The sequence below is a fragment of the Phoenix dactylifera genome, unplaced genomic scaffold, assembly GCF_009389715.1.
Source record: "Phoenix dactylifera cultivar Barhee BC4 unplaced genomic scaffold, palm_55x_up_171113_PBpolish2nd_filt_p 000371F, whole genome shotgun sequence".
Lineage (NCBI taxonomy): Eukaryota > Viridiplantae > Streptophyta > Magnoliopsida > Arecales > Arecaceae > Phoenix > Phoenix dactylifera.
Window position 1 is genome coordinate 231,499 of NW_024067823.1, and position 20,200 is coordinate 251,698.

At 39.3% G+C, this 20,200-nt stretch overlaps 3 protein-coding genes and 1 long non-coding RNA gene across 7 annotated transcripts; 3 read left to right on the forward strand and 1 right to left on the reverse strand.

The window, feature by feature from the left end:
• Positions 1-282: 282 nt before the first annotated feature.
• On the forward strand, positions 283-1,341 carry LOC120105803. The gene has a single exon (XM_039118547.1). The coding sequence runs from the start codon at positions 283-285 to the stop codon at positions 1,339-1,341; it is 1,059 nt and encodes a 352-aa protein (XP_038974475.1).
• A 138-nt stretch (positions 1,342-1,479) lies between these two features.
• LOC120105793 lies at positions 1,480-5,765 on the forward strand. Of its 4 annotated transcripts, XR_005508086.1 has the most exons (10): positions 1,480-1,703; positions 1,808-2,167; positions 2,901-2,940; positions 3,077-3,157; positions 3,481-3,583; positions 3,698-3,787; positions 3,886-3,981; positions 4,191-4,258; positions 4,336-4,392; positions 5,278-5,765. It is a non-coding gene; the product is annotated as an uncharacterized LOC120105793 (long non-coding RNA). The 4 variants fall into 4 exon arrangements; XR_005508083.1 differs by having other exon boundaries at positions 1,485-2,167; XR_005508084.1 differs by lacking the exon at positions 4,336-4,392 and having other exon boundaries at positions 1,486-2,167.
• A 4,255-nt stretch (positions 5,766-10,020) lies between these two features.
• LOC120105794 (ADP-ribosylation factor 2-like) lies at positions 10,021-12,606 on the forward strand (the record flags this gene model as incomplete). Its single annotated transcript, XM_039118533.1, has 4 exons — positions 10,021-10,157; positions 11,916-12,023; positions 12,160-12,241; positions 12,344-12,606. Coding segments are annotated over 4 exons (333 nt in total), but the record flags the coding sequence as incomplete, so codon positions are not given.
• A 674-nt stretch (positions 12,607-13,280) lies between these two features.
• Positions 13,281-17,402, reverse strand: LOC113461489 (putative disease resistance protein RGA3). The gene is made up of 2 exons (XM_039118548.1): positions 14,205-17,402; positions 13,281-14,051 (listed from the first exon to the last, which is right to left on the reverse strand). The coding sequence occupies exon 1, from the start codon at positions 17,400-17,402 to the stop codon at positions 14,322-14,324; it is 3,081 nt and encodes a 1,026-aa protein (XP_038974476.1). The 3' UTR covers positions 13,281-14,051; positions 14,205-14,321.
• Positions 17,403-20,200: the final 2,798 nt, after the last annotated feature.

The following is a 20,200-nucleotide window of genomic DNA, read 5'->3' on the forward strand; positions in this document are numbered from 1 at the left end:
TATTTAAGTAGTTCATGTCTTTTGAGTTTTCTATGTGCATTTAAGTGGTTTATGTCTTTTGGGTTTTCTATGTGCATTTAAGTGGTTCATGTACTTAGGTTTATTCATGTACCTAGAAGTTCTATAAATACCATGTAAGTCTTATAGTTTTGTAAGCAAGGCAAGAGCCAAAGTGAATAGAAAAAAATCTGAAATATTCTTCCTCTCCATCTTTCCTCTCTAATCTCTCTTTCTATATTTCCAACAAACTGGTATCAGAGCTCCAGTTTCTTGATCCTGGAGATGGCCAATTCTACCTTCCCATTTCAATTCCCTCGCCTTACAAAAGAGAATTATGAGAATTGGTGCATTCGTATGAAGGCTTTGCTTGGATCGCAAGATGTGTGGGAGATCGTGGATAGAGGCTATGAGGAGCCTCGTGAAGAAGCTTTGATGAGTCCTGCTCAAAGGGAGGCTCTACCCAGAATGCGGAAGAAGGACCAACAAGCTCTCACCCTCATCCATCAATGTTTGGATGAAGTCATGTTCGAGAGAGTGGCGAATGCGACCACCGCCAAGCAAGCATGGGAGATCTTTCAAAACTCCTACCAAGGAGTTGATAAAGTGAAGAAAGTACGCCTTCAAATGCTACGAGGAGATTTTGAAGGCATACGAATGCAAGAATCCGAGTCTATTGCAGATTTCTTTTCGAGGGTGTTGGCCATAGTAAATCAAATGAAGAGGTATGGAGAAAGATTGGAGGATGTCCGAGTCATTGAGAAAATTCTTCGTTCGTTGCATTCGAAGTTTGATTACATCGTCGTAGCCATCGAGGAGTCCAAAGATTTGGAGACTATGACGGTTGATCAACTTATGGGTTCGTTACAAGCCCATGAAGAGAGAATCAACAAGAAGAAGGAGGAGCCGATCGAGCAAGTTCTAGCCACTAAGCTCTCGGTGAAGGAGAAAGAAAGGGAGTTTGGGAAAAGTCAACAAGGAAGAGGACGTGGAGGTGGACAAGGTCGAGGGAGAGGAGGAAGAGGAAGAGGAAGAGGTGGACAAGGCAATCAATACTCCAACAATGAAGAAAGGAGGTATTTGTCAAGAGGCCGTGGTAGAGGAAACTACACAAGGCAAAATGATAAGTCCAAAGTTCGGTGTTACAATTGTCAAAAGATTGGGCACTATGCTCGGGAGTGTTGGAGTTCTCCTTTCAATGTTGAAGAGAAGGCTCATCACTACAGTAAAATTAGAGAAAGCCGACCCATTTTTGCCGACGCTAGGAGAAAGCGTCGGCAAAAGTTTTTACCGGGTCAACTTTTCCCGACACTTATTAAGAGCGTCGGCAATTTAAAGGAATAGACGACGCTTAAAAGCGTCGTCACAGCCCTCTAGCGAAATCGTCGCTGGAAGGGGTGGAACTGGACCTAGAACGACGCTTTTAAGCGTCACTTTTGGCCCTTGGATAACACGACGGTTATAAGCGTCGAATATACCCGACGCGTAGAATCCCTCAAAACTCAGCGCCCGACCCCGATCGAACCCTCATTCTGCGCTGGCTACTTCCCCTATTTCTCCTCTCCGGCTTCCGTCTTCCTCCTCTCCGGCACTGCCCTAGTCAACCGTCTTCCTCCTCTCCGGTGCCGACCGTCGGATTCCAAGCCTCCTCTCCTCCTCCCTCCTCTCCGGCGCCGACCGACCAACCCCGATCTCTTCCACCTGAGGTATTTTTCTCCTCCTCCCTCTTCTCCCTCCTTCTCGCTTGTTCTCCTCCTTCTCCGCCTCTTCTTGTTCGTGTGTTCGTGGGTGTTTTTCTCTTTTTTTACAGATTCTCTAGCTTTGCCTCCGCCCGAGGATCTCCTCCTCCTCCCTCCTCTCCGGCGCCGTCCGAGCATCAGCAAAAGAAGTTACGGGCAGCTGGGAGTCGTTGTCCGCCACCGACTCCCGATTAAGGGGCTGCCGCTTTCAGCAAAAAAAAGAAAAAAAATAAGGGGCTGCTGCTGGGTACGAGATCGCGCGGCCCGTGGAACCGCAGGCGGTCAGATCTGGATCTCGCTCGGAAGCAGCAGTCCAAAGCGCGTCGTTCGGGCTTCGCCTATAAATTGGGGGTTCCTCCTCCCCAACTCCCGTGTCCACTCCGAGGCCGGGAACAAAGCGCCAAAGATTCTTCTCGCATCTTACCCCAGAGGTGTGATCTCGTCGTTCCTCGTTTTTCTTTAGGCCATGGAGAATGAGTTCTGTTATTTGATTTTTTGCCTTGAATTTAATTCAGTTTTGTGCTCCTTTCTACTGGATCGGGGACGACTCTATGGTTTTTTATTTTTTTTGGGTTTTTTCGGTTTCTGATTAATTTTTGGAATTTTTTTCCACTTGAAATGGCTGGATCTGGTGCATTTACTTGTTTTAGTGCTACTCTGTTATTTCTTCGCGCTCTCTTGTGTATTTTACCTTGAAAAACCTTTGTCTGTTCCGTTTAGTTGCTTTCAGTTTTTCGTTGTCTGGAAATGGCTGGATTTGGATGGTTTCCTGTTATATTAGTTTACTAGAACTTTTCTTGATTCGCGTGAAATGATTTGATACCTCCTCTCTCGGGCTCATTTGGATTTTGATGAACATAGTTATTTACACTATCTTTGCTATCTTTTATTTGACTCATTTATTTGCTATCTTTGCACTAACATAGTTATGGCTATTCTTTTACATCAGCAAAAGAAGATATACTTTTACTGCCGTAGAAAGTTGAAGTTATGATCATTGAAGTTATGACAAAGAGACTAGAAACATATATATTGCAAAAAAAAAAAAAAACCATCTAACCTCATATGTCCCATTAGGAGTTATATTGTACTGTTATAAAAAAAAAAAACTACGGTAGCCATCTTCTAAAAATCTTACATCTTGTCTGATATATATCTTCTCAGGGATGAAGGTGAGCTGGTGAGGTCCGCTGCTGTTCGGTTGGTGAGTTGTTAGTTTATAGTTAGACAATTTTCTTTGCATGCCATGGATTATCATCTCTTTTCAAAATTTATCGGGCTTTAATAATCGTTCTATATTGCTAAAAGTTGGCATAATTTGCATGATTTTTGGTGGTTAGGTCAGTAAGTGCGGCCAGATGTTTGCAGCGAGCAAAGAGAGAACAGCAAACACTGAGAGAATTGATGTGATCTTTGTTCAGGTATTTGTGTTTGATGTGAAAATTGTTGCCTTTAGCATGCTGTCATTAAAATACTCGTATGAACTGCACACTTACAAGATGCCAAATTGACCATTAAAAAAAGTTGATATGCTGTGATAAAATTCATCTCAGATAGTTGTCTGTCATCACGGTGTCTGATACATAACTTATAACTATTTTACTTCTCTTTTTGATTTTTTTTATTTGCTTGGTTCATTGCGTGCCAAATGCTTGTTAATTTAAGTCTTGCTTTTAATATCTGTTTCTATGCAAAGAATGCTTTAGACACTGGTATTTAAAAAGTGCTCTACATGATATGGCAGGTTTGTACCTACTATAACTACTCTCACAGGGAGCTTTAGAAGCATGAGGGCTTGGATTCCCAAGCACCAATCAATGCAACTTAAAAACACAAAAACAACTCAGGTGATACTCATAGTTCGGATCATCTAATATCTTAATTCAGAAAAGGAGAGCAAAAGGAAGCAGAAATTAAAGAAGAGACAATGCAATTGGGCTCTAATTTTAAGAACATTGCAGATTCAGCATATCAATGGACTTCCCAAAGACTGGGAGGAGAAAAGGAATAGAGCCTGTCAACTCGTCTCAAGAGTTCCATACTACAACAATGTAGGCCCTTAAAATTACCATCCTGAATTTTGGATGCGAATCTTTTACCTTGATATGCCACATCCATGCTATATTTTACCTCCTAATCTCATTTTTAGGTTACAAGGCGATATGAACTCGATTTCAGAGAGAGGGCAGGAAGAACAGGTCCCAGAATTCAGGCGTCAGCGAAAAATTTTCAGCTGATCATGGAGGTACCTTCTTTCTTGTTCTGCAAAATCCTCGATTTTCAATAAAACTATACAATTGTATATATAATTCGTATCATGTTAGGTTTTCGATTTGTAGTAAACTTGCAGCGTCCTGCATCTGTTAATAGTTTGCTAGACTGTTATGCGTATTTAGAATTTTCTGTATCGAGTTTCTCCGAAAGATCTGACTTACGCTTTCATGGAATGGGTAGGAGAAAGGAAGACAAACAATTCTACAACTTGGTAGGATTGGGAAGTCGAAGTATCTAATGGATTATAGGTAAATAAGTACCCATACTTGCGGTTGCTTGTTTGTAGATTTATGTAAACAGTAAACACCAAATTTCTGTTCTGCAGATACCCCTTGACTGATTACCAAGCATTTTGCATTTGTCTGCAGATTAATATCAACTGGTAGTCTCTGGCATTCATTTTTTAAATATCATGAGCAATTAGAAGCACTTCTAAACTTGATTGGTTTTTACATGGATACTTTCTATGCTATTTCAATGAAATACGAGGATTCTTTGTAGTATATTATCACATTTGTCAGATGCCTTTTTCTTGAACTTTTCTAACGAGAATTGCATGATTACTAGCTAAAATGAATGTGCCAGTCCAATCCCATGATAATATCATATTAGTTGCGATGTAATCTTGTATGGTGCATGCTGATATAGTGGCCCTAGCCGATGACACCTCGCGTCTGAACCGGATGAACACATATTTGTTGGGGGGAGTTGATGTTATAGTCAAGTATGTGTTAGAAGGTCATGATCGTGGAGTCAATTGGGCGTCATTCCATCCAAACCTTCCTCTTATTGTTTCTGGGGCTGATGATAGGCAAGTAAAGTTGTGGCGAATGAATGGTAAATCCTCTATGGCCATGTCAAGATGTCGACTTTGATAATTCATATACAAAATAAGTACACTATAGAAATGGAAATTTAGTGCTAAAACTGGTTTGAGTGTTTGGACATACCAAAAAATTAATATAATTTGTGATGCTGCATGGCTATAGAAGGTTAACTTATGGTCTTATTGATTCTGTTTAGATTGCTTTAAGAGAATCAGAAATTTCTTGGAGAACTTAGAACTAGAATTTTCAATGTAAAGCATAATTATCATATTTAGTTGTTTTATCCTTCCTTGCATGCTAACAATCACTATCTTCTGTCCATTTTCTATGTAATTAAACGACTGCTATGAAGAAGTTTGGTTGTTGGAACCTACAAGTTTTTCTAGTCAAAGAAATAAAACATACAAAGGATCTAATCAGATCTACTTTTTATTTGGCAGATACGGAGGCTTGGGAAATGGACACGTTGAGAGGGCACACGAGCAATGTATCCTGTGTTATATTCCATACGAGGCAAGGCATCATTGTGTCCAACTCCGAGGATAGAAGCATTTGCATTTGGGATGCTACAAAGCGTACCGCTCTTCAGACATTTCGGCGTGAACACGACCGTTTCTGGATTCTCGCTGCACATCCGGAGATGAAGCATTTGAGACCCTTCAAGAATGCTGATATAGCTTCGGGGTTGTCCTTCTTGAGCTCTTAATAGGACGCCGGTATGTGGACAAGACTCGCCCGAGCAAGCAGCAGAGCTTGGTTGACTGGGCTCGCCCCAAGCTTAATGACAATATTGTAGAGATGATGATGCCGACCCTTGATACATTGTAGATTGTGTACTTAGGAATTTGACTTGTATGTTTTTAGAATGTTTTTGAAGTACAATGTAATCAAATATGATAATATGAATGCAATCAAAGTTCTTGTTTGTGACTCATATTTTGTTATATATGTGATTCAGTGTATTTGTTTCTATTGTTTTGTAAGAATTTAATGTACAGAGTATTTAAAAATTACTGTTACAAAATTTTTTTTTTAAAAAAAAATTTAATGCCAACGCTTATAAGCGTCGGGAAATGCAACAGAAAAAAAAGCTAATGGCACGCCTTTAACGACGCTTTTAAGCGTCGGCCTAAACCCGTTGTAACCGACGATTCTCCCCGACGCTTATAAGCGTCGGAGTCTGATAGAAGAAACAACGCTTAAAAGCGTCGGGAAAAGCAAGCCTGTAACGACGCTTTTAAGCGTCGGCCTAAACCCGTAGTAACCAACCCTTCTCCCCGGAGTCTGATAGAAGAAACGACGCTTAAATGCGTCGGGAAAAGCAACCCATCTCGCCGACGCTTATAAGCGTCGGCGTATGATAAAAGGAACGACGCTTAAAAGCGTCGGCATAGACCAACGACGCTTTTTAAACGCGTCGGGTTAAACCCGACCCACGCCCACCTGCCCGACGTCTGAGCCACGCTTTGCGAAGCGTGGGCTTGGAATTCGCCGACGCTTATAAGCGTCGGTATAGACCAAAAAAAGCGTCGGGAGATTTCCTTTCTTTTGTAGTGCATCATGTTGAAAATGAAGAAGCGGAGGCCACTTTGTTGCTAGCCTTCAAAGGAGAAGAAAGAAGCAAGAAAGATTTGTGGTATCTTGATAATGCCGCAAGCAATCACATGTGTGGAGATAAAAGCAAATTTGTGGAAATTGACGAATCGGTGACCGGGTTTGTCACTTTTGGAGATAACTCTAAAGTTCCAATTGAAGGCAAAGGTACGATTTTAATTCGTATGAAAGATGGTGGCCATCAACTTATGAGTAATGTTTATTATATTCCAAGTATGAAAAGTAATATTTTGAGTTTGGGACAACTTTTGGAGAAGAACTACGAGGTTCATATGAAAAATCGTAGTCTCTTACTTCAAGATGATAGGGAGAATGTGATTGCTAAGGTACCCATGACAAAAAATAGGATGTTTTTGCTTGACATCCAAACTGATGTTGCTAAATGTCTCAAGACTTGTTTGAAAGATTCATCTTGGCTTTGGCATTTGAGGCTTGGGCATGTAAATTTTGGAGACTTGAAGTTGTTGGAACAAAAAGAGATGTTGAAGGGCTTGCCAACTATTGACCAACCGGATCAACTATGTGAAGGGTGTCTTGTTGGCAAACAATTCCGAAAGAGTTTTCCAAAAGAAACTACTTCAAGAGCAAGGGAGCCACTTGAACTTGTTCATGCCGATGTTTGTGGACCAATCAAGCCTTCTTCATTTGGTAACAATCGGTATTTTCTTCTCTTTATTGATGATTGTAGTAGAAAAACTTGGGTTTATTTCTTGAAAGAAAAATCTGAAGTATTTGGTGCTTTTAGAAAATTTAAAGCACTTGTTGAAAAACAAAGTGGCTATTGTATTAAAGCCTTGAGAACGGATAGAGGGGGAGAGTTTACTTCTAACAAGTTTAATGAGTTTTGTGAAGCAAATGGCATTCGGCGGTTTTTGACCGTTCCAAGATCTCCACAACAAAATGGTGTCGTCGAAAGGAAGAATAGGAGCATTCTCAATATGGCTCGAAGCATGTTGAAGACAAAGAAGATGCCAAAAGAATTTTGGGCGGAAGCGGTTGACTGTGCAGTGTACCTATCCAACCGGTGTCCAACTAGAAGCCTATGGAACAAAACTCCTCAAGAAGCATGGAGCGGAAGAAAGCCAAGTGTTTCCCATTTAAGAGTTTTTGGAAGCATTGGCTATGTTCATGTACCTGATCAAGAGAGGTCCAAGCTTGATGATAAAAGCAAGAAGCAGATCTTCATCGGGTATGATCAACGTTCCAAAGGCTACAAGCTCTACAATCCAAGTGTTGGCAAGGCGACTATTAGTAGAGATGTGGAGTTCGATGAAGAAGATTCTTGGGATTGGAGTAATGAAGATAAGGAGAGGTATGATTTCTTTCCATTCCTTGATGAAGAGGAACAAAGAAGAGAAGTTCAAGAGCCCATAACACCTCGATCACCAACAACTCCTAGTACATTTTCTTCATCTTCTAGTGGAAGCTCTAGTGAAAGGCAACCACGAATGAGGAGTCTTCAAGATCTTTATGAGGTAACAAAAAATTTAAGTGATGATTTAACTCTTTTTTGTCACTTTGCCGATTGTGAGCCCATAGTTTTTGAAGAAGCGGTCAAAGATGAGAAGTGGAGAATTGCCATGGATGAAGAGATCAAGTCAATTGAGAAGAATGACACTTGGGAGCTAGCAACTATACCAGAAGGTCAAAAGCCCATTGGTGTGAAGTGGGTTTTCAAAGAAAAGAAGAATGCTAAAGGTGAAGTAGAGAGATACAAGGCAAGGTTGGTAGCCAAGGGATACAGCCAACGTCCCGGGATTGACTATGGTGAAGTGTTTGCTCCTGTTGCACGGTTGGAGACCATCCGAATGATAATCTCACTTGCAGCACAAAAGAAGTGGAAGATTTATCAAATGGATGTCAAATCAGCTTTCTTGAATGGCATTCTTGAGGAAGAGGTTTATGTTGAACAACCTTTGGGCTATGTGATCAAAGGCCATGAAGACAAAGTGTTGAAGTTGAAGAAAGCATTGTATGGTTTGAAGCAAGCGCCAAGGGCTTGGAATAGTCAGATTGACAAGTATTTCCAAAAGAATGGGTTTACCAAGTGCCCACATGAGCATGCTCTCTATGCTAAGGTGCGTGAAAATGGAGATATTTTACTTATTTGCTTATATGTTGATGATTTGATTTTTACGGGCAATAATCCAAGTATGTTTGGAGAGTTTAAGCAAGCTATGACTAAAGAATTTGAAATGACGGATATTGGTCTCATGTCTTATTATCTTGGCATTGAGATCAAACAAATGGAGGATGGAATTTTTATTTCTCAAGAAGGTTTTGCCAAGGAAATCCTTAAGAGGTTCAAGATGAAAGATTGTCAACCTGTGAATACTCCGGTGGAATGTGGAGTAAAGCTGTCTAAGCATGAAGAAGGAGAGAAGGTAGACTCTACAACCTTCAAAAGTTTAGTTGGAAGTTTGAGATACCTAACTTGCACAAGACCGGATATACTTTTTGGAGTTGGGCTTATTAGTCGGTTTATGGAGTCACCAAGCATGACACATTTCAAAGCGGCGAAACGAATTCTTCGTTACATCAAAGGTACAATCAGTTTTGGCTTGCTTTATTCATGTTCTAATGAATTTAAGCTTGTGGGCTATAGTGATAGTGATTGGGCCGGAGATATGGATGACCGGAAGAGCACTACCGGTTTCATTTTCTACTTGGGAAATACAGCTTTTACTTGGAGTTCGAAGAAGCAACCAATCGTGACACTTTCTACTTGTGAAGCTGAATATGTTGCTGCTACTTCTTGTGTTTGTCATGCCATATGGTTAAGAAGATTATTGAAGGAGTTACAAATGCCACAAGAGGAGGCCACGGAGATTTTTGTTGACAATAAGTCGACCATTGCATTGGCAAAGAACCCGGTTTTTCATGATAGAAGCAAGCATATAGATACAAGGTATCATTTTCTTAGAAATTGCATTGCAAAGAATGAAGTGCAAGTGAAGTATGTGAAGACCCATGATCAAGTTGCAGATATTTTTACTAAGCCTCTCAAGTATGACATTTTTAGCAAGTTGAGGATGATGCTTGGAGTTACAACAAATTAAGTTTAAAGGGGGGTGTTGAAAAGTAAACTTAATTTAATGAATGACTTTTGGAGGATTCATGAATATGTGAAGGGTCACCTTGAGAATGGTGATTCATGTATATGTATTTAAGTAGTTCATGACTTTTGAGTTTTCTATGTGCATTTAAGTGGTTTATGTCTTTTGGGTTTTCTATGTGCATTTAAGTGGTTCATGTACTTAGGTTTATTCATGTACCTAGAAGTTCTATAAATACCATGTAAGTCTTATAGTTTTGTAAGCAAGGCAAGAGCCAAAGTGAATAGAAAAAAATCTGAAATATTCTTCCTCTCCATCTTTCCTCTCTAATCTCTCTTTCTATATTTCCAACAAGAGAGAGAGAGAGAGAGAGTTCAAAGCTTCTGTATAATCTCTCACTTTGTTTCTTTTCAATCCACTACAGCTTGAACAAGTTGGGTTTAAGATCTCAAGTAAAAAATACATTTCTCATGGCCTGCATATACTTGATGGTAATGATCTTTTGTGTGCTGATATTATCAGATCCGACCTCTATGGAGACATTACTTCCAGAACACCCAGGGCCTTATCTTTGTTGTCGACAGCAATGACAGAGATCGTATTGTTGAGGCTAGAGATGAATTGCACAGGATGCTTAATGGGGCATCTTTGTAAAATCATTTTTCATATAGTTTCAATTTGATTATTTTGTGTAGAAAATTGAACTTCTTCGTGTTTATGGGGGCTCATTAAGTTTTCAGTTGGGGGGCCGGCCATATTTATCCTTCTCTCTTTTAGACTTTTCTTTGAAATGTTTGATGCCTATACTACTAAATAGGTAATTCCTGAATAGAATGAAGTAATAGGATAAATTTGGCTGTTGTATAATAAAAATAACTAGTTTCTTATTTTTGTTAAAATAATTCGTTCCATACTGCGGTAGCCTTACTGTGAGGATGGATAAATTTGGCTGCTCTATAATCAAAAGAATAGTTTCTTTTTCTTAAAAAAAATATATCCATACTGTAGTAGCCTTACTGTCAGGATACTCTATCCAGACTAGTGGAGTATTGCTTCCTCACCCCCCCGACTTCTTTTCCAAAAGCTATAGTTTTCCATACCGTATTGCTCCAATCACTCATAAGAATGCCAACTTATGTCAATAATGTGCTTTGTTTTATTCCTCTTGTGCAGCATGTCTGATACTGTAAACTACCCCTGAGCCTCTTTTTATTGCTCTTGTATATTTATTTTGGAAGTGCTTAGAGAAATATTCTGTTGTTGATGATGATGATAATTATCATCATTATCATCACCATCAGGAGGAATACATTATGCCATCATTATTATTAATATAAGGATCACTTTGGTTTGTAACCTTCTTAGAAAGCATTGTGAAAAATTATAGTGGAGTTGCAAGAAACATGCCATATGGCAGTCCACCAAACACAGTAGATGTAACCTTATAATGACTCATCTGTATTGGTTTCTGTTTGGGCAACTTCTGGTTCCTGGTTTACCTGCCATCCGAGTTGACATCAATTTTCATTCCTGGACCCTAGTCTCAATTGCTGTGTAATTTATGTTCCACGCATTGTGTATAAAGCAAGACCTCTGGATGTAGAACAGTCATGGTTGTGTATTAAGTATGGCATATTAAAATGAAAACAAGCTGGCCGTGATCATTAAATGGAAGTCAAACAAAGGTGATGGCGGACCACTGCAGGGAGGAAGAGAGAGAGGAAGAAGAAGGGAAGAAGGAAGAAGAGGTTATAGAGACGCAGGAAGAAGAGAAGAGGAGGAGGAATAAGAAGAAGAGAAGAGGAGGAGGAAGAAGAAGAACAAGAAGGAAGCTAGGGTTTTTTTATTCAATCATCAATCGCCTGATACATGAGAGCGGTGGTCTTTATATAGACTTTACATTTTGACCAAATCAAGTAATCAATTGACCAAATCAATCAATTGACACCGACTAAATTTGGACCCTTACATCAATTAATTTCTTACCAAAATTGATCCACTAAATTGACCCAATTACATAAACCCAATTGACTAGTCTAATAACAAAACAACCTACTAAATTGACTTGACTAAGGCAAAAGTAAATAATGTAATAAAAGAAAATGACTCGGACTCAAATGAACCCAATCCGGGTCTGACTTAATCCGGGAGCTCAGAATCATCTGAATGAAGGGCTCTGATGTCCCCATCAAAAGGGCCTGGAAATAGTTCCACCATAATGTTTTCATCTAGGTCGGTTGACAAAAATCAATATTTATTAGGGTAGGAGTCCTTGGCTGGCCCTTCCGTGGTTTGCCAACTAAAGCCTGCTAGCGTCGAACATTACGTAAGAAGCTCTAAGCGCTATCGCTACATCTCATGCAAAATGGATAACTGAGATTTTTTTTTGCATGGCAGGATGAATTGAGGGATGCAGTGCTGCTGGTCTTTGCGAACAAGCAAGATCTTCCTAATGCCATGAATGCCGCAGAAATCACTGATAAGCTTGGCTTGCACTCCCTCCGTCAACGTCACTGGTAAATATTGCATGTTCTTCACTTGGTGCTTAACCTTTCAAGACTTCTCTTAATAATGCAATTTCTATGGTACTTTTGAAGTACCCGAACCTCTCTGCTTCCAATACTTCGATTAGTAAAATTCAGTTTCCTCCAGGTACATCCAGAGCACATGTGCCACGTCTGGGGAGGGTCTGTATGAGGGATTGGACTGGCTCTCAAACAACATTGCTAACAAGGTCTGCCTCATGAATGCATGATCGACGCCCTTCTTAAATTTCATTTCTGTTTAAGTCCAGCCTTTTGTGACTCGTGATCATTCCTCCCCCAATTTTCTGCAGGCATAGATAATGCTGGTTGGGAACCTTGTTGGAGCTGAAAACATTAGTACATATCGAGTATGCAAGAGTGCTGCCCCAAGGATCAATTTGCTTATGTTTCTACCTCCATAGACTCGAGCATCTGTTGTCATTTAGATAAAGAATGATCTGGAAATTTGTTCTCCTTACCTAGCTACTAAATTTTTTGCTATTTTTCTTTTACCTGCCAATTGCGTTGTTTGAAGACCTTGCTTGGGTGATATAATAGTTTTGTTTCCACAAAAGAACTTGGTTCGTATAAGACCTATCTGCCACTTCCACCACATGATTTGTTTGTATTTCTGTACTGATATTTTATATACTGTTTGATGCTTCGTGCTTGGAATAATTTTAGGAAAGTTTATTTAGTTTCTTCTTTCAAAAGTGATTTCCAGACTTAATCTTACCCATTCCAGGTTAAGGGGAGAAATCAGGCTATTTTAATTTGATCGATGATCAGATGATATTTGATGTTAAAAAATGAGAGAGCATGTTATCCTAAACAGGCATTGAATTAGAGGGTGTTGATTTTTGCTAATTTCAAGCCATCAAGAAAGACGGCGCTGCTAGGGATTTATAGGTGCCAGAAACCTGATCTGGCGCAAGTATCAGTGAGAGGAATGCGAAGGTACGCATTAGCTGTGTCTTTCTTATGCTAGACTTCTACTCAAGAATTTGGGAGGAAAAATCTTTATTAGTATCCGATCCATTTTCAGCCTTGGACTGAATACGACGGGCTCCATCAAGCCATCAGGTTTGTGATATAAATCATATACTTTAAAAAATATTTCATGCACCATTTTGGGCCTATCTGAATCTTGCATGAACCCAAACCACCTGCATCCAAATGTTAACTGGGGAAACAAATGTACAGACATTCAATAATCCCACAAAGAAGCTTAGTTAAAAAAAAAAAACAAAATCGAAAGTAGCAGAGCTTAAGATCGGGCTGAAAGATATTGCTACAAAATTATCCTTGATCCTGTATAAGTACCCAAGATCTACGCAGCGAATAACCGATGTGGGACTAAACACACGCCCGCATGGGTCCTCACATATGCTCTTCACATCAAAAAAATCAAAAGGTGGAAGGATGTTTTTCACCAAGCAATCTTTTACTTTTGAGAATAAATTATCACCAAATTTCCCCCCTCCCAAGCAACTAGTAGAGCTATTTTTTCCCCTTAGATTTCACTAATTGTGGGTCTGACAGCGAATTACCTCTCAAACTTCTATTTGCATGTCATTATTGCTGTTGAAGTTGTTGAAGACGAGAGATACTGGTTTTGAAGGAGAATGTGCCAATCCTGTCCCGAGAATCAATCTGCTTGTGAAAGAAAAGAAGAAAATTCAGATCACATAGATATTAGACCACATAATGAAATATTGTCTTATTGGGGATCGGTAAAAGAAATGTTCCTAACGATCGTTCAATTTGCATCTCTTCGAGCAATTTTAAGACATCAACTGACTAAGCCAAATGGACCAAGGCAACAGCTCGGGCCTAGAAAGGCTTGTATATCATGCTTTTCCCATGCCAAACAAAGGGAAGGATTGATTTCGGGTCATCTAATTCACAGTGCAACTAAGATGAGTAATCATACGGTAGCCAGTGGAAGGCATTGTTATGCATATCATCCAGTCCTGGACCTCCCTTCTTCCTTACTGCTGCAGTCCTTGGGTGAAAGTCCTGTACAAAAAGCTCCATATCATGCAATATACACACAACGATTCCATGTATTCAATGGAAGAAGGCAGCCAAGAAAAGAAAATAAATAAAAAATTGGTATCACATAACCTCTCTTGGAGGCAAGGTCATGAGTAATATGATCAGAATATGTACCTGAAATGATGAGAATGATGCAGAGTCACATGGAGTTGGCAAGTAATCTCACATCTCTTGCTTTCTAAAGCAGATGTAAACAGAGGAGGAACTGATTGCTTCAACATGGGTAATGTGTCAGAAGATTAGAGGCCAATCCGGCAGCCCTCGGCGATAGATTTTGTTTTTGAGAGTCAACTTGTGGAGCAAAGAGAAGCGTGGTTGTTCTTCATCAGCACCTACTAACCACTCTGGGAGAGACTTTTCTGCTTCTCGATCAGGGAGCTGTATGTGCTCCACGGCATCCACACCCTCCACAAACTTCAATTCCTCACAATCGTAAACGCCTAGGTGTTTGAGTCTAGGAAAGTTGGACACTCTCTCCAACCTCGAGTTGCTAATCAAGATCAATTCTGTAAGAGAGGGGTGGTTTTGTATTTCTCTCAGGCTGTGGGCACCATCAATATATAACTCCTTCAAGGCGGTGGCATGACAGAGGAGGCTCTCCGGAAGGTACCTCAACTTCGGACATCCATCAATTTTCAATGCCTTGAGAGAAGGTAGCAATGATGTTGTCTGGTTGTCCTCCTCCTCCAACCGCCACCACCATTCTTCCCAATTAGTCATGTTTTTAAATCCAAGTGCCTCTAGTTTGGGGAAGTAGGAGGAGAAGCAAGAGTCCGCCAGCAACAAGAATTCAGGCCCGATGCTCGTGACTTCAGAAGCACCTTCAATCCAGAGGTAATCTAGTTGTGGCAGCATTCCCAAGGGTGGAAGTTGCTGGCATATAGCACAATTCTTCAGATCCATCCATCGCAGGTTGCGGAGTGATGACGAGGAGGGTGTCATCATCCAGCTGGGAAACTCACGGCCGAAGTAGCCATTGATTGTAAGCTGTTCGAGGCATGGCGGTGGGCAGAGCTCCTCGAAGACCTCCCCTATTCTTTTGATATCTTCCTCCTCGTAATCATTTGCACGAGACTGCTGCACATTAGAAGAGCTACTCGGTAGCGTGCAATGCAGAAATAGAACTGTGAGATGGGGCTTGGCTTTAAGTGCTGCAGCTCCTGCTTCATCCTTGTCTGATACCCTCTCCAATTTGACCATGCTAATAAACCTGAGCTGGGAGAGGGATTTCAACTCCTCTAAGGTGCAGCCCTCGTAACCATTCGCTACAAAACCCCAAAGTGAACGTAGTTGTTTCAGTCTCCCTATTCCCACAGGCAGACCCTCAAGTGGTGCACCCGTGACGTCTAGAATCCTTAGATTGATTAACCCCACGACACCACGAGGGAGGTTATGCAAATATTTACAATTCTCGAGTGCCAGGAATTGGAGATTTCTAAGATTTCTTATACTCTCCGGTATCTCTCTTATGTTAGTATCAGAGAGATCAAGACTCCTAAGGTGCACAAGATCTCCCAAGAAAGTTGGGAGATTGTTAATGGCTGTTTCACGTAAGTTGAGGACCCTTAAACTCCTCAGCTTTTTGAAGAGATTTTCTGGAAGATCACAAATAAGTGGGGTATGGAAGAATGACAGGTTCCTCAAGGATGTCTGTTCCATTATAAAGTCTGGTATGGTTTCTAATTTTTCATCTACAATCGATAAACGGCGTAATTTTATTGATGCCAATGAGGAGGAGGAGGACGTGATCTTGTTTTCAATTGCTTGTGCATCTCCGACAAAGCACTCATCCCCTGTTATGAGCTGAGCTAGAGATCGCAGGAGGTCATGCATCCTGCAAACTGATTGATCATAATATGCAGGATCTGGCTGTAGAAGGTTCCTTTGCACCAACTCCTTCCAACACCCTTCGGCCACATCTTCCAAGGGCGTATTGTCTTCGGATGTGACAAAGCCCTCTGCAATACAACAACTGACAAAAAGATCTTGAGGAATTAGGTAGCCCTCGGGAAATAATGAAGGGCAAGTGAAGCACTGCTTGAGAAGAGGTGGTAAATCTAGATAGCTCAAGTATAGCGGACCCATCTCCTCTTTTGGAAGTTTTGTAAATGACCATGCTGGACTAGAGAGAACTTTATCCCATTCTGAATGCCTTTTCTCCTTAGTTCGAAGAACCCCTCCAACAGTCCGAAGAGCAAGCGGAAGGCCATCACATTTCTCTACAATTCTCATCCCGACATCACTTAACACATGCTTGTCTCCTTCCTCACATTCCTTAAATACCATCCTGCATATTAATGACCAACCATCCTCTTGAGACAACTTCTCCACCCTATGGATTTGTCTTGCTCCCATCTGTCTGGCAATGTTTATGTTTCTAGTTGTTATCAAGATTCTACTATCTGCCAAACCACTCTGCAAGGGCTTTCTTAGTAGGTCATCCCATACTTGCGCATCCCAAACATCATCCAAGACTAGGAAGAACTTGTTCTTGATGACTTGGCTAAGCATGGGTTCAAGCACTTCCTTCTCCTTAGCCTCTGCAGGATCACCTCCAGCTTGCTTTATGATAGATCTCAGTAAATCGGACTCGGAAAAATCTGGGGACACGCACAACCAAATCCGTGACTTTGGGTTGAAGTTGTCCCGAAGCCTCTTATCATTATATATCTTCTGAGCAAGAGTAGTTTTTCCTATCCCCCCCATGCCAACAATGGCAAAGACTTGGATTTTTTTGTTATCTTCCTTTATCAGCAAATCCGCCAACCTCCTCGTATCATCCTCAATTTTCTCTCCCACAAGATCAGGTTCAACAATAGAAGATGTCTTGCGGCTTATCCTACTCTTATAGCGATCTTCACGACGAGCAGGTGTAAGATGGAGGTCATCTTTGTCCTTGGCAAGTTGTTCAAGCTCACGGTTGAGATTTCTAATTCTATTGCCAATCTCATGACGGAATCCGACTTTGTGAAAGCAAGCAATAGGAGGGTAGCAACAACGTACCGACTCAGCACGACGAGATGAGGATGAGTTTAAACTACGAAGCTTCTCGCCCTCGATCTGGCATTCATCGATGATGTCGTCTGCCTCGTACATGAGATCTCGCAGCTCGTTCAGCCAACGGTTGATGGCCTGGTTGTTCTCAAGCCGTCTATTCTCTGCATCATTGAGAACATCCTGTATCCTCTCTAACCTCTTACGGAGCTTCTTGATTTCATCAGGCACACCTAAGATCTTGACTGCCTCTTCCTTTGCATAAGTTAATAGCATCGAACACAATCGAGAGACGAAGGCATCTAGGATCATCGCCATTTTTTCGTTTCAACTTCCACAAAGACGAGACACTAGTTAAAGGATGGTGGGAAGGAAGAGAAGAAATAATTGCCCGTGACTGGGAGGACAAATTGTCTGGGTCAGAAACACATTGTTGTAGAAGAAACACGTTGTTGCGACTGGAAGAGGAGAAATAAATGTTGCTGTAGAAGAATCACGTGGACTCTAAAGCAACACGTATCTTGAAAATATTCTAATGAGAATCATTGGTTTTTTTTCTTTTTTTGAGGCAAGGAAAAACTGAGCCACCCAATTTATTGAATATATGAGAAAAGTATATACATGAGAGTCAAAGAAGACAGGGATGCAATGTACAATTGGAAGGCAGAAGGGGAATAAGTAATATCCTGTGAGAAAAAGTAGATGAAACAGCAGGCAATATGATCAGGAGAAGATCGCACCCGACTGATAGTTAGAAGTTAATTAAGTTCAGCTTCTTGTTAGACTGGTCTTTGATTCAATTTAACTTCCTATCAGAATGCTTCCTTCTTTTGTTGTAAGGCTCCACCAACAGAAGAAACAAGAACAACCCTTGAAAGGTAGTGGTTCAACTGAAGTACTTCTATCAACTGAGCAAGCATCTTTTATTTTATTTTGAAACCATTGTTCATTTTCATTCTTTTATTTTTATTTATAAGGAAGGTGTCATTTACCTTCTTTCTATAGTTTTGATTTGGTGGGATAGCGCTTTCAATGAGACAAGCATCTCTTACTTTATTTTTCAAAATATTATTTATTTTTATTCTTTTATTCTTATCTTTCGTGCGGTAAGCCACTTGGGTTCACCAATGACTCTGGCCATTTGATTGTGTCGTTAGCCTTCTTTTTATATTTTCTGTTTGTTGGGATAGAGCTATCAACGGAGCAAGTATTTCTTTTTTTAATTTATTATGAAACCATTATTTATTTTCATTCTTTTATTTTTATTTATAAGGAAGGTGTTACCTTCTTTTTATATTTTTGATTTGGTGGAATACCGCTTTCAATGGGACTAATATTTCTTAATTTATTTTCAAAACATTGTTTAGTTTTATTTTTTTATTCATATCTTTTGGGTAGGAAGCGAGCTGGATCCACCACTTGCGCATGCCATTTGACGGTGGCGTTTGCTTTCTTCTTATATTGGGCCAACTTTTCTTCTTGTTTTTTTTTTTTTATGGTGTCATTGACCTTTTTTTATATAATTTCGGTTTGTTGGAACAGTGTCTTAATATCGGAATAAATTAAACCTCAAGTCACATGCATGAAAGTGTCTGAATGTTGGAATAAATTAAACCTCAAGTCACATGGTAAGAAGGGTAGCTGCAGTTGTATCTTCCATGCAATAATATAATTGATCTTCTTTCGCCACATCAACTATTGAATCGTATTTTGTACAGATTTCAAAGCACTTCAATTTTTTTCTTTTACTGCAGCATAGATCAGGAAGTGGACATCATACTTTGAAAGCTATGCAAAGTAATCCAACGGTTGAAGTCGCGAAAGGAGATCAATCAATCTTTCGTGCCGAAGATACAACCCAAATCCAGAATAGCTAAAGTAATTGAACTTTTTATATTAATTTCATGTAGAGAGTTTGATTAAACAAAAATTCTTGGTGGGCAACGGTGAAGAGAGATTCGATTCAGAATACGTCGTTGCCTTGGTGGACACATGGCGGAGTAGGAGAGAAGAGGCACAGAGGGTAGAAAACAAAAATACTCCCAAGATTCGTTTGGTTTGTAGGATGAGTGACAAAAAATGCAGCCAAAAAAAAATCATATATTTGATTAATTTTTTTAAAAAATATGAAAAAATAATTTTCATATGAAAATAAAATTTTTATATTTTATAGAAAAGAAAAATCTATATGAGATACGAAAAAATATAATTTCTACCGATTGGGAATTGAGGTGATCTGGCATGAAAAAATAAATCCGAAATCATATTTTCATATTTGGTATGAAAAGTGGATGAAAAATATGAAAAAATAAATAGTAAATTTCATATCTATTTTTTTAAGAAAGAGAGTAAAACAAATACCCCTATGAAGATGGTATATATTTTTTTCACGAAAGATTTCCGAGTGGTACTAATCTGACAATATCATTTCTTGATAGAAATACCCTCACATATATTATATTATTATTATATTAATATTATATTCATTATATTAATATAATTAATTAATTATAGTAATATATACTATATTAGTATATTATATATATATAAATATATTAATTAATAATATTTATAAATAATAATATATTTGATATTTTAGTATATTTCTTAATAAATATTAATTATTAATAACAAATATTTATTAGTTATCAATATATCTAACTTAGGATTTATTAATAACTAATATATTAATAATTATAACAAAACTTACTAATTTTTTTATCATAAGAAATATATTTTCTAATATATGTATAATTAATTTAAAAATATTTATACACTTATGTAAATATATGTTAATATTCTAAATAGCAAATATTGATAATGTTTATCTTATTGGGCCATAAATGGCCAACAAATGAGAAAATGTTATTATGTGAATTGTTTATTAAAGGGTATTATGGAAAATTTGGCAATATTGCCATATAAGATTGGCTCCCATCAAGCATAGTAATTTTTTTCCATTAAATGCTGCTATTTTTTTTAAAAAAAAAAGTGAATCTAAGGATAGTTTTCTAAGCTCAAAACCACATCGCTTAAATGAAGGAACACCAACGTATATAACCAGCCCAGAAGAACCCGGCCACCAATTGGGAGTGATGAGCAAGTACATTTAAGAT